At 26.1% G+C, this 13,565-nt stretch overlaps 4 protein-coding genes and 1 long non-coding RNA gene across 7 annotated transcripts in view; 2 read left to right on the top strand and 3 right to left on the bottom strand.

The window, feature by feature from the left end:
• LOC122637137 (B-box type zinc finger protein ncl-1-like) overlaps positions 1-1,149 on the top strand; it is a 12,298-nt gene extending 11,149 nt beyond the window's left edge. Inside the window, exon 10 of the transcript XR_006329131.1 lies at positions 1,005-1,149. The gene's annotated coding sequence lies outside the window, so the exon portion shown is untranslated. The remainder of the gene's footprint in view (positions 1-1,004) is intronic.
• A 2,852-nt stretch (positions 1,150-4,001) lies between these two features.
• Positions 4,002-6,771, bottom strand: LOC122637141 (synembryn). 3 transcript variants are annotated; one of them, XM_043829085.1, is made up of 10 exons: positions 6,691-6,771; positions 6,194-6,333; positions 5,962-6,074; positions 5,603-5,901; positions 5,363-5,529; positions 5,016-5,265; positions 4,774-4,918; positions 4,515-4,659; positions 4,321-4,440; positions 4,002-4,218 (listed from the first exon to the last, which is right to left on the bottom strand). In XM_043829085.1, exons 1-10 carry the CDS (start codon positions 6,769-6,771, stop codon positions 4,095-4,097), a joined length of 1,584 nt encoding a protein of 527 aa, XP_043685020.1. In that variant the 3' UTR covers positions 4,002-4,094. The 3 variants fall into 3 exon arrangements, with proteins under 3 accessions (XP_043685020.1, XP_043685021.1, XP_043685022.1); XM_043829086.1 differs by lacking the exon at positions 6,691-6,771 and adding an exon at positions 6,563-6,581; XM_043829087.1 differs by lacking the exon at positions 6,691-6,771 and having other exon boundaries at positions 5,962-6,036; positions 6,194-6,332.
• A 211-nt stretch (positions 6,772-6,982) lies between these two features.
• LOC122636933 lies at positions 6,983-7,233 on the bottom strand. Its single transcript, XR_006329095.1, has 2 exons — positions 7,165-7,233; positions 6,983-7,070 (listed from the first exon to the last, which is right to left on the bottom strand). It is a non-coding gene; the product is annotated as an uncharacterized LOC122636933 (long non-coding RNA).
• Positions 7,234-7,247: 14 nt separating this feature from the next.
• Positions 7,248-9,720, top strand: LOC122636932 (N-acetyltransferase ESCO1). The gene is made up of 5 exons (XM_043828627.1): positions 7,248-8,418; positions 8,492-8,717; positions 8,808-8,981; positions 9,051-9,256; positions 9,546-9,720. The coding sequence occupies exons 1-5, from the start codon at positions 7,604-7,606 to the stop codon at positions 9,667-9,669; spliced, it is 1,545 nt and encodes a 514-aa protein (XP_043684562.1). The 5' UTR covers positions 7,248-7,603; the 3' UTR covers positions 9,670-9,720.
• A 147-nt stretch (positions 9,721-9,867) lies between these two features.
• Positions 9,868-13,518, bottom strand: LOC122636931 (probable ATP-dependent RNA helicase DDX43). The gene is made up of 12 exons (XM_043828626.1): positions 13,431-13,518; positions 13,180-13,313; positions 12,785-13,034; positions 12,524-12,697; positions 12,233-12,442; positions 12,014-12,140; positions 11,762-11,927; positions 11,447-11,689; positions 11,219-11,366; positions 10,844-11,085; positions 10,603-10,765; positions 9,868-10,481 (listed from the first exon to the last, which is right to left on the bottom strand). The coding sequence occupies exons 2-12, from the start codon at positions 13,191-13,193 to the stop codon at positions 10,335-10,337; spliced, it is 1,884 nt and encodes a 627-aa protein (XP_043684561.1). The 5' UTR covers positions 13,194-13,313; positions 13,431-13,518; the 3' UTR covers positions 9,868-10,334.
• Positions 13,519-13,565: the final 47 nt, after the last annotated feature.

Below are 13,565 nucleotides of genomic sequence, written 5' to 3' on the forward strand. Positions count from 1 at the left end.
CTCTCTCTCTCTCTCTCTCTCTCTCTCTCTCGTTCTCTCTCTCTCGTTCTCTCTTACGGTAAAGAATTATATTATTAATCGTGCTTGAGGGGCTTTATTTAGAGACCTAATTATTTCGATTTACTATTGTAGTATTTTTATTTATGCAATTATTCGTCGACGAACCATTTTTTCCTTCTTTTTTGTTTCTTTTTTGGCCTAGCATAAAAAAAGAAAAAATGAGTATTTATATTATTTATATATTATAGAGTTGTGTTCCATTTTCTTTTATTTTCTTTTTTTTTGTTTGTTTGTTTTATATTTTTCTTGACGTGGGTGTGTACTATTTTAAAATAAATTGAAAAAATATTTCTAATGCAAACAACAAAAGCAAAAAAAAAAAGAGAAATAATTATTTATTTTTGTTTGGAATTATACAATTTATTGCATTTTAGTTTTGTTTGTTTGGGATTCTTTCTTTTTCTTTTCTTTTTTTAAGGATTAATAGTGTTATCTTAATCCTTAATTTTTAATATTAATTTTTTTCTTTCTTTTTTCTGACTCGAATACTCAACGCGTATGAATAACACATGAATAATGAGCGCGTAAAATCCTGTCATATTGTCTCTCGAAAAAGGAGAAAAAGGAGGAGGAGAAGGAACAAAAGATTAATTGCCCGTAAAAAAAAATATATATATATATATGAGAGGGTAATAATTAGGTGTAATAACGAATATTAATGATGATGATTATTATTATTATTATTATTAATATTAATATTATTATTATTATTATTAATATTATTTGTTTTTGTCTTCTTTTTTTTATATTTTGGTTAAGTGCATTCCACATTATCCATATATTTACATCCTTTATTTAACGATAATGATTGAAGGAATTAAATTCTTTAGTGCCAAAACAATCGTAATCGGAGTGTATATATATATATATAAATATATATATATATATATATATATATAAAATACATATTATATATTACTTACGCCTTATTTTATTAATTATAGATTTATCTTTCTTACCGCTACTACTTCGTATGCGCCGCCACGTATGAGATATATGGGGGTGATTCTTAGAGTTAAAAAAAAGCAAAAAGAAAAGAAAAAAAGGAGAAATAGTAGTAGTGTAGTAGTAGTAGGAGGAGAAGGAGGAGGAGGATATACATATATATATATACACACACACACACATATATATATATATATAACCAAGAAAAAGAAAGGAAAAACACACTCAGAATTACGGTATAATTCTTGCTTAGTCAGTTGAAGTACAAATATTTAATGTATTTTGTCATTAGATGATAAGTATAATGAGAGTCTTATTATAATGGCATAAAAAATGTTATGTTGTTCCATTCCTCAAGAGCACTGGCTTTATTTATATACATTAGTCATTTGATGTAATAATACTTAACACGGGTTTTGGGTGAAGGCGGTAGACGCGAGGTAGGGGAGATAGAGGGGTGAGGAAAATAAATAAATAAAAAATAAATATATACTTGCCGATAAGAAAGCGCGCGCGCACACATGAGCGAGCGTGGCGCTTTTATACGCGACATACACGTACACATACAAGTACACAGACACACAGACACACCACATCTATCTAATCTATCTAATATATTTATTTTTGATGACACGTTCCTTTTTCGGAGGTACTTTATTTACATATCAAATTAACTAACAATGCGTAAACAAACGCATTGTATACATAGACACACGCATGCATGCAACATACATAAATACATAATATACGTACATGTATACATTACACACATAATACACGCACGCACGCAACAGTTGCATTCCATTGGTATGCCGAACTGTGAAGTTGTATTTTAGTATACCTTTGAAGTTCCATGATCTCTGTATTCCCCCAATTAATTTTTAGATTGCGATTTTAACGATGATCGACGAATAAAAAAGGCCTTTGACGTTGCCGCTAAAAGGTAACGTTTTATGAGGATCTAAAACACGGTTTAATGTTTGTTCAACCAAAAAAAAATTTAAAGAAAAAATATATATATAAATAAAAAAGAAAAAAAAATGCGAAAAAAACGAAAAAATATATATATATATATAAGAAAAAGAACTGTTTTTCCGAATGCTCGCTATTGAGCAATCGTAAAGTTACGTTGCATAAACTATCTCTATATATATATATAGTCAGGTTTCTTGCTTTTTTTTATCTTTTTTTTCTTCTTTTTCCCCCTTTATATGTTTGTTTTTATAAATTTCCGTCGGTACCGTAAGATTTAGCTGAGAACGGGGAGATGATGAGGAGAAAAAAGATTTAAAAAAAAAAAAAGAAAAAAAGGAGAAAATTTTGTGAATTTTTTTACCAGCGTTTAAATGTTGTACACTCTCAGCAGGCAGAAGGTATAATTGAAAAAATGTTCTATATGATATACAATATTACATTTATGTAAATGATGGGATGCTGCACAACAGCGAGCAAAACGTTTATTTTTAATAATTCGATATACATACAGATACCACACATGGTCCGTGTATTTACTGGAAAAAAAAGCAAAGAAAACTTTTGAGAGAAATGTAATAATAATAATAATAATACACACTCCAACAGATTCACTGTGCGTAAACCATGTTTTCCTGAAACCTCCATTGGTGTTTTACTAGGATGAAATATTTCATGAGGCGAAGTGTTTTTAAATGTTCCAAACATCATCTTGTACTTCAAAATGTTATGCTGTATAAGAATAGTACAACTTGAGAAAAAAACGTAAATTGTAAAGCAATATGGAGAGAGAGCGTGTATATCAATATATTTTTTATATGCTAATGAGACGCCAAGGAACATGGGTCACGTTATAATCTAATGTATTATTTAGACATATAATGTCTCTGACTATATATGAAATATTGGTTGCCTGAGATAACTACTCAGCCTTTACACACTCATTACTACAAACTTGCTTTTTCCCCAATGTATTTCGCTGCGCTTCTCTATCGATTTAATGATTTTTCATAGTCATTAATCATTTATCATTATCATTATCACATTATCATGAACATTATCATTATTATATTATTACTATTATTATTAATATTACTACTATTCTTATTCTTATTACTACTATTCTTATTCTTATTGTTATTGTTATTATTATTATTATTATTATTATTATTATTATTTTTATTATTATTATTGTACGTACCGACCCCCCTTTATTTCCTCCAAAGTTTGTCAACGCTAGTCTACGAATATCGATAATTGAAGTCTCTAATTTTTGTTTAATAGCTATCGGCTTTTTTCTACCTTGTACCTAGGAAATTTTAGTTTCTTTTTTATATGAAATATAAACAAATTTATGGTATTATACGTATACACATCTATATACACTTTTACAAACAAAAAAAAATATTTTAATCTACATACCGTATTACATAATTAAAGATATGAAATATTTGCTACTTATATATTTGTCAAATGTATTATTAGATTGGAAATATTTTACTATAGGATGGACAAAATTAGTCTTAAAATATGTAAATGTTCTCTGTTAATCATACATTGTTTCTCATCATATCAGCTCAATTTGCCATTACCTGTCAATTTATATGTGCTATCCTATATTAAGATATTCTCAAACGATATTACTATGCAGTTCTTTAAAAAAAAAAAATAAAAAAAAAAACATGTAGAGAAACATACATTCTTATCTGCGCATAGGCTGCAATGCAATAATAATATATTGTGATGCTCACAAAGCACATAACACAATTTACCAAAATTGTAATGTTTAAATATTTCATGTGATTTTGGAAAATGTTATATCTTTTATTTCCTGCCAATTGTTTAATTTGTAACGTTGTTCTTTGTTCTTTTTCAATAAAGTAAGTAAACTGACCAAACTGATATTTTCATTATATCTTCACAGATATAATAATTAATCGATTAGATTTTTGTTCAAATTTTATATAGAAAATATTACAAATAAGTATTAGCTTTGTGTTCGTGTTTATTAAGCTGAATTAATATTTATTTTAAACATTTATTAAATTCCTACATATTACACAAGTAATATACATAATTTATAATAATCACACCTCTTTTCTTTCAGTCATAAATAATTAATCTGAATCTGATTCCCGCCTGTACTGTTGTTTTTGTAACTCGTCTTGTAGTTCTAGAACATGTTCTATAGGTTTTGGTTTACCGTCGTCTCCAATTCTACAAGGTCGTACTACGCCTCCTCTAATGAAAATAAATTAATCAAATATTATTTATAAATATTATATTAGGTTAGCACTATAATTTATTTAATTTATAAAAAGAAAAGGAAAAAAAAAGACAAACCTCGTTAATTGATCTACAAGATTAACAAGTTGTAACGCTTCGTATTCCTTTTGTTCGTCAGTCATACCTTCTAAAAGATTTGGTTTGATCTTTTCATAACAACCAGTTACTGGATTTATCCTTCAAATTATAATAATATTATTACGCTAAAAAATATAATAAAATTGATATATTATATGATTCATAATACATACTGCTCTTTGTATTTTAAGTATTCTTCGGTATCACTATCTTCCGATTCAGAATATGATATCTTCTCTTGATTACGACCTAGTAATCCCTTATTTGCAAACATACCTGCTGCATTCCCATATCCAGTATACTTCACCATACGGCTAACTATATAATTAATATTTTATTAGTATTATATTTCATTGAGTATTATAATAGATAATTGAAAAAAAATATTGAAGGTATCCAACCTTCATTATATATTATTAAATAAACATATACCGTTTTCCTTGCAAAGTATAAAGAGAAATTCAGCAACGATATCTCGCAACTTGGTGATCGGAGAAGTTAAAAGTTTACATAACTTTGCTTTTAAACTTGTTCCTTCTTCTGGACGTTTCATCACATCTTTCAATGGTGGTAAAACCTATTGAATATGTATAATTATTATTTTAATAATAGGAAAAATTAATCTTTATACCATCTTATAATAGAATAGTTCTAATTTAATATTATCATATTACCTGTAATCTCACATATTTTCGAACAGATTTGTCTGTTTTTACGAGTCTAATAAGGACAGTGACGACTGGAGAAAGATTTTCTAATAGATTTTCTGTATAATTTAATTTCTGATCTAAAAATTCCAGTACAACAGATACTGTTGTAACATCAGTATTCTGATATACAATATTATTTTCATTGTTTTCGTTAGATTGCATCATTTGTATATAGTTTTTTAGTGGTATAGTAGTCAATAAATTTATAACATTGCTAAAAATAATATAATATAATATGATAAAAATAATATAGAGGATTTAAGAAATCTATTCAATAAAAGCAATATTTTTGTAATGTCAATAAGTTTTACCTTACAAGGTCCTTATATTTTGACCAATTTTTATTATATAAAAATTTATATAAACACGTTGTTAATTTTTTATTTTTTTCTTGTTCTTCTATCACAGAATCTTCAGAATGTATGTATAAGTTAAATAAAACTTTTAAAATATCACAAATTAACATTACATCATCATTCTGAAAGGAAAATATAAGTAGTATTTATATATAATATCACATATATAAGACATGATCACATATATCGACATACCTTGATAGAAAATGACATAGATACATTCGATTTATGTTGTTCCAATAATTCATCTAATATATTAAGTAAACAAAAATCTCCATTTAACTCCTTCACAGTATTTCTTGTTGACGTATTTAACGCGGTTATTATAAATAACATTTTAATGTCAAACAATTTCATTTCATGTGACGAATTGACAGTATACTTATTAATGCGATTAATTAGGTTTTCTAAACAATTTTTTTCTATTACTAATTCTCGCACTTTAAAACTATGATATAATAAGTTACATAGTACTTTTGCAGATTCTACAGAAACTGAAAAGATCAGAAAGAAATAAATTAGGATAAATCTTGAATGGAAGGTATAATAATTACCATTTGTAGATAATATCTGTTGTTCATTCTTCTGACAATCCAGTTCTGCTAATCGCAATAATAACGTTACCATTTCTGCAGTAACAATTTTATCTAAATCAGTTTTGTCTCGGCTGTATATGGTAATATATAGAAAAATGTAAATCATATTTTTTGCCTATTTCTAATTATAATTATAATAACCAAAATTTATTCATATGGAAATTATATTAATATAATTATTAACAATTACCTCAGTATGCGTAACGCAGCTAAACAATTAAGATGCATAGATGCATACTCAGATTTAGATAGATATTCAAATAATTTCTCCCAGATTTGTTCTCGTAACTGGCTATTGCATATTCTTTCAATTTTAGTTTTGTCCTCATACTATAGATGAAATAAATCATATATAAAAATAAATCATATTATATATGAAGAAACATTTAAAGAAAATTTTTGCAAAAAAACATTTTTTACTGCAAATATATTAGTTCTATTATATATATGTATATATATAAATTATTTATATAATGAAAAAAGAAGAAACCACAAGATACACAAAATATAAAACACATACAAACAATCAAACAAAGAAAAACTTATTAAACGAAAGTACCTTTTATTTCTTAACCTTTGCGTCCTTAGTAAAAATAATAAAATAATCTTACAAAATTGTGTGTTTACTATTTAGAAAAATATAGTAAATTAAAAAGTTATCATATAAGATGTGTCAAACAAACTTACATTTTTGATAAATACTTGAAGAGTATTTTTAGAAAATTCTTCGTATGTCCCAGAAATTAATTTTCGCGCTAAATCATCCATAGTAATTGAAAAATTTGTTTCTTCAACTGGTTTCTGTTACCAGTTTCGTTTATTTCTTTATATATTTTTCTATTTTAATATAATTATACATATATTATGTTTACATCAGCAGTCATCATTTTTATTTCATTCAAATACATTTTATCTCAATTTGATAAAATTAATTTACATTTATTATTTTTCTTTGAGAACGATGTTTATTATCGTTTTCGTTTTTAATTCAATTTATCCTTGTTAAACGATTTTCTATTAATTAAATTTAAAATTGTATTTCACACTATTTGACAAAATAACCTAACCTAAAATAGACAATATATAATACCATAAAAACTTCCTGAAAAAGTGACAGGCATTGAATAAAAAATGATCAGATTAGTATACAAACATTTATACCTAACTTCAAAGTAGGGAAGTATATCACAGAAACAATCTATTCTATGAACTTCTTTTCAACATTATGGCAGTAATAACCAATCGGAACATTTCTTAGTTTTCTTAAGGAAAAAGCGCGAAATCACGTGCAGAGAAAAGTAAAAAAAAAGTGGCCGTTGAAATATAGATTTCTTTTATCAATTTCACTTTTATTAATCTGTGGACTATTATAAAATAGTTGTTATTGTGTATTTTCTTCCATATCTTTTTTGTCCAAACAAATTTTTAATTAGTTTACACGAATAATTTACAGAATTTGTATGCAAGGTTAGTCCTTTTAAATTTTATTATCGTCTCGTTGACATATTTAATATTGGATATTGGATAAAAAACAACGTATATTAATGAACGATAAGATATTAAATATTTAAAAAGAAGATAAAATTTAGTGGAATATAATATGAATCATAAATATTTATATAAGAGACGTAAGTGGCGTGAAATCAATGCCGGTGTGTTTCATGGAATTAAAAAACCAAAACCACCTAAGCTAAAAGTTAATAAAGAATCATCTAAAGAAATATCTAAAAACGTTGATAAATCTGTAAATAAAAAACAGAATTATCTTAAATCTTCTAATGTAAAACAAATAGATCAAATAGGTACCAATAAGGGAACGATTATTGAAAAAACAATCTTGCAAGTTGATTCCAATAAACGATTTTTGAAAGAAAATATTTCTAATTCAACAATTCAACAACCTAATGTTGCTAATGTAGTAGTAAATCCAAGTAATAAATTGAAGGAATTGAATAATCAGATTGAACATAATGAATCAAAAAATTCTTTATTTAAAAATTCATGCAAGTCGTCAAAATCTATAGATATATCTGTAAATGATGCTACAGATTTGGATGTAGAAAGACCAGAGTTCAAACTTATAATAAAGAATAGCAAAATAGATGATATTTTGAAGGTATTGGAGGATGATTGGGCAGATGATGAATATGATAATATGGAGACGTTAGTTAGCAATAATATGAAAAATACTTTTTCTCCATTAAAATCTATTATTTCACCAAGCAATATAGAAATATCTCCATCAAATGAACTAAGCAAAATGATGTCTATGAATATTAAAGATGTACCATCTATTATATATAGTAAAAATTCTTCTTCTACTATTCCAAATCTTAATGACATGACAGAAGTTGAAAAAGAAAATAAGGAAAAATATTATCCTTTATTTAATAAAGGATATTCTATGAAAAATGCGTATGTATAATGTAAATTTATATAATTATATATGCTTATAGTATTTTTACATTAAGATTTATACTCTCTATAGAGAAAATGATGTTACAAAGTTTACATATGGAATGAAAAAATCAACAAAATGGCAATTATCAGCAAAAGGTGGTGGCAGCGAAAATCAGTATCAGTTAGATGCAGGTCAAAAACGGTTTGGTGCGACGCAGTGTTCAGAATGTGGTATTGTGTATCAGTTGGGTGATCCTGAAGATGAAAATGCTCATTTGAATTATCATAATAGTGTGAAAACCTTAAAATTCCAAGTAAGTAACTGAACAATCTAAAACATTTGATAAAAATATGTACCAATTTTTTATGTAACATATTATCTACATTCATATTCTATGCAATAGGGTTGGAAAAATGAAAGAATTATTATGGAAGATCCTATAACATCAAGTAGAATAATTTTAATTGAACCAAATGATTCTAAGCAATATTGGAAAAAGGTATCAGAAATTTTAACTGTTGTAGATAGAGATTTAGGTCTAGTTGATTCATCTCTTCCAAACTATACTGATAAAAAGGTAAATAAATATTGTTGTTTGTGTGGAGTATGTATCAGATATGGATAAATAAACATACTTTTTCTTTAGGTATATTTATACATTAGAGAAAAGAATATATTAGGTGTACTTGTAGCAGAATACATAGAAATTGCACATAGGATGATACCAGAATTGATTGATTTGAATTGTTGTACTGCTGAAAGTACACCAGCTAAGTGTGGTATAAATGTTGTATGGACAGCAATGAGTCATCGCAGACAAGGCATAGCCACTAAACTTGTAGATACTCTCAGGTACATATCTCAGGATATTATTCTATATATATTATTTATAACTTATTTCTAAGTTTCAATTGGAATATTCTCTGCAAAACATTTATTATTTAATATTGTTCAAAAAGTAAAAACTACACAGCTTAGCTTTATTGTATTGTATATGCATTCTTAATCTCTATGCTTAGAAAATATTAGAAAAGAGATGATGGATCTATATCTTTCATCTGTAGAATTAGAATAATATCTATTCTAAGATCTAGAAATAAAATAGTATTTATTTCTAAAATCACTATCATCAATATTTCAGATCCAAATTTTTCTATGGATATATAATGTCGTTAGAAGATATCGCTTTCTCTGTTCCAACTCCAAGTGGAAAGATATTTGCCGAAAAATATACTAAAACGAAAAGTTTTAAGGTTTATAATTAACTTCGTTCTTACTTATTTTCTTGTACGATTATATAAAACTTTTAAATTGTATTGATGTTTAATTGGTCTATTTATTCTGCATCAAACAGTATAGGAAATATATTATAAGAAATGACATTTAATTTTTATAAAAACGTATTGAAACTCTTAAAAAACTTATCAGTTAAGAAGAAATTTATTAAGTTGGTAATAAGATTTAAATCTGTACAATTATTGACTTTGATATAAAGTTTATTTATATTATAATACAATATATATGATACCCACATATGCAACTATGCACATAGTTTTACATTGGTACATTTTTATTTTATCAAAGGGATTTATAGAAAAATAAGAAGTACTTAACGTTATCACATTTATTTCTATACGATATAAAATGTGTCTATACAAGAAATACAAATATATAAATATAGTTACTTTAAATAGATTATTTTATCTTCTCCCCTCCTGTGTTGATATACGCAATTAACTAAATGAGAATTTTGGAACAAAAAAAAAATATATATATATATAAGAAAAATACTTCATTGCACAATTTCATAATGTAATAAGTAAAATGCATTACTTTAAAAATGGATTGATTTGTATGTTTTTGAGTGGAAGAAAAAAAAAAATAAGAAAAAAATTGCGTATATCATTCTGTTGATCAATGGTAAAAAAAATTACCATTTTCCGCCCCATCTATTTTGTCTATTAAAGCCAGATTTGTAGCCTCGCCCACATGAACGATTATTCGCTCGTTCTTCTGCCTTTTTTATTTTCCAGGCTTCGTATCTTTCAGCCATACTGTATAACTCATCTGGCACTAACTATAAACATTTGAACACATTAAACTTAATGATATAAGAGGATTTACATAAAGTGAAACTTTAAATGCATAGGATTATATCTAAAGCTAATAATTTTATAGATTTGAATGTTATTATTTACTTGACTAGCTTCTTCTAAAATACTGATAAGTTCTTTGGAATGTGACCAATCATCTTTGGTCATAAATGTTATACTCTCTCCAGTTTTACCAGCGCGTCCTGTACGTCCAACTCGATGAACATATTCTTCTATGTCACGTGGGAAGTCATAATTGAAGACATGTCTATAAAAATAGTTTTTCTTAATAAAATGTATAGATAAAAGAAATCTTAGAAAAAGAAGAAAAATAAATAAAACATACGTTATATCCTCGATGTCAAGTCCTCTGCTGGCAACATCAGTTGCAAGAAGAATTCGTACCAAGCCGGTTTTTAATTCTTCTATGGCTAGTTCTCTGTCTTCTTGATCTCTGCCACCATGAATACTTTGACAACTAATATGTGCGAGAGCTAACTCACTCGATAAATCATCTACTCTCGCTTTTTTAGAAAAAAATACAATAACTTTGTCTTCAGGTTCCATATTGTGAATAAATTCATATAACTAATAAAAAAAATATATATATATAAAAATTAATGTTCTCTCATAAAATCAATATATTATTTACTAAAAATAATGATACTTATATAAAAAATAATTAATATAGATGAAAAACATCAACTATATAACAATTTACCATAGGCATTTTGTCTTCCTCACTGATCATATAAATTTGTTGTTTAACTGTATGTACAGCTGCTAAATCTAATGATCCAATAAATACTTGAATTGGATTCTGCATATACGATCGTGCTAAGCGTCTAACACCTGGTGGCCATGTAGCACTATTATAAACATTAAAAGAATATAAATAGATTATATAATGTTATATATATATATATAATTCTCTGTATGTATAAAATACCTTGTCATTATAGTTTGTCTATCAGATCTCACATCTAATAAGCTTTTCCTAATTTGAGGTTCGAATCCCATATCCAGCATACGATCCGCTTCGTCTAGTACAAGATATGTTACAGATCTTACATCTATAGCTCTTACTGATACAAGATCATTTAATCTTCCTGGAGTAGCTATGACTATTTGTACACCTTTTGTTACTGTATCTATTTGATCTTGTCGGTTACCACCGCCATACACACAAACACTAAAATAATATTAATATTTTTATGCAATTGTTATTACATAAAAAAAAATCTATTTTCATATAATTACTTACGCTTTAATGTCATGATATGAATATTTTCCTACTTCTTTTTCTATTTGTAATGCTAATTCTCTAGTTGGGGCCAAAATTAGAACATTAGGACCGAGTCTTTCATTAAAAGGAGTCTTTTGACCAACAATATGAATTAATGCAGGTAAAAGAAATGCTAATGTTTTGCCTAATAATAAAAAAAAAAAAAAAAAAATTATAGAATCTGATAAATATTTATAATTACAATTAAATAATAAAAATATATATAAATACCTGTTCCAGTCTGTGCTATACCAATCATATCTTTGCCACTAAGTAGAATTGGCCATGCTTGGCATTGTATCGGACTTGGTTTCGTGAAACCTTGTTTTCTTATTTCTTGAAGAACTTCTGGATAATTCTATAATTGTATATAATTTTTTTATTTATTTTATTTTATTTTTTTTATTATACCATAACTTTTCAATCTTGTACTTTATGTATTATACTTACATGAAAAGCTTGTTCAAACGTTTCAATAGGATTAGGGATGCATAATTCGTTAGCAGTATTTTCTTCATCATCAAACACATGTTGAACTTCAATATTATTATTCTTTAACCTTATTTCTGCTACATGTCCCGCAGACATTTGAGCAATAACGGAATCCTCTTTGTAAAAGTTCTTGTATATAGGTGGATAAGAAAATGGCTCTTCTTCATGCTGTTTAAAATATTAACTTAAATTTGTATTCGATTCATTAAAAAATATATTTATAATTTGAAAATGTGAAATAAAATTTACATTTCTCTTATTAATTTGACTCCAAGGGATTTGTTTTTTCTTTTCCTGCTCAATTTTCACAGGTTGTGGAGGATCTTTTAATAGTTCATCAATTAATTCTTTAGCTTTGTTTTGTGCTGCTTGAGATCCAGTTAAAGTAGCTGTACTAATACCATATGTAGTAGACTGTTCTATCTACATGTAAAAAATTGAAAAAATTTTAATGATTTATTAAAATATTTCCCTTCATTAAATCTCTTTTAATATCAGTATTACACTTACTTTAATCTTTGCATTACTTTTCTCTTGTAATTCTTTTATATTGCAACCACCTTTACCTATAAGTTTACCTACTTTTTTTGAATCTATATTTATAATTAGACCATGTGGTTTTGTTTGTTGTGAACCATTTTTATAATTTCTAACATTATTAAATCTAGTCTTTGTTTTATGAATTTTTTGACTAGGTATACTTTCTTCTACAGAAAATGGATATTCAAATTCTTGATCACTATTCCATCCTTCATTCATTCTTAAATATAAATAAAAAACAATTATACCAAACATAATGTAATAATTTTTATCTAACATAAAGATAATAAAAGTTATGAAAAAAATAAAAAAAAATATAATATGTAATAAATAAATATATATATAAATAAAAAAAATATCCTTACTGTAATTCTGCCATTGTAATTATTATATTGTATTTTGCGTTAATAAAATATGAAGTTTTTGTTTTCAGTTAAAACAAAGGTGCGATGTATAAGATTGTAAAAATTAATTTTGGTATAGACGCTTAAACACTTTTCTAAAAAGAGAAAGAAAAACACCAAACATTTATAATAACAGTAAACAAAGTAAAATAACATAACAATTACATACAATAAATAATATCTTTTTAATAAATATTAAATAAATATCATACCTGATATTTTCACTATAACTTTAAGTTAACTGAAAAAGCTAATACTACTACACGTTTGTTAGAAAAATAAAGTACACTTACGGAATTCTCTTTGGAAATGAACGAGCTTTAGGTAAATTCCCTTTTTATATATGC

This window comes from Vespula pensylvanica, chromosome 24, assembly GCF_014466175.1.
Source record: "Vespula pensylvanica isolate Volc-1 chromosome 24, ASM1446617v1, whole genome shotgun sequence".
NCBI classification, from domain to species: Eukaryota; Metazoa; Arthropoda; class Insecta; order Hymenoptera; family Vespidae; genus Vespula; species Vespula pensylvanica.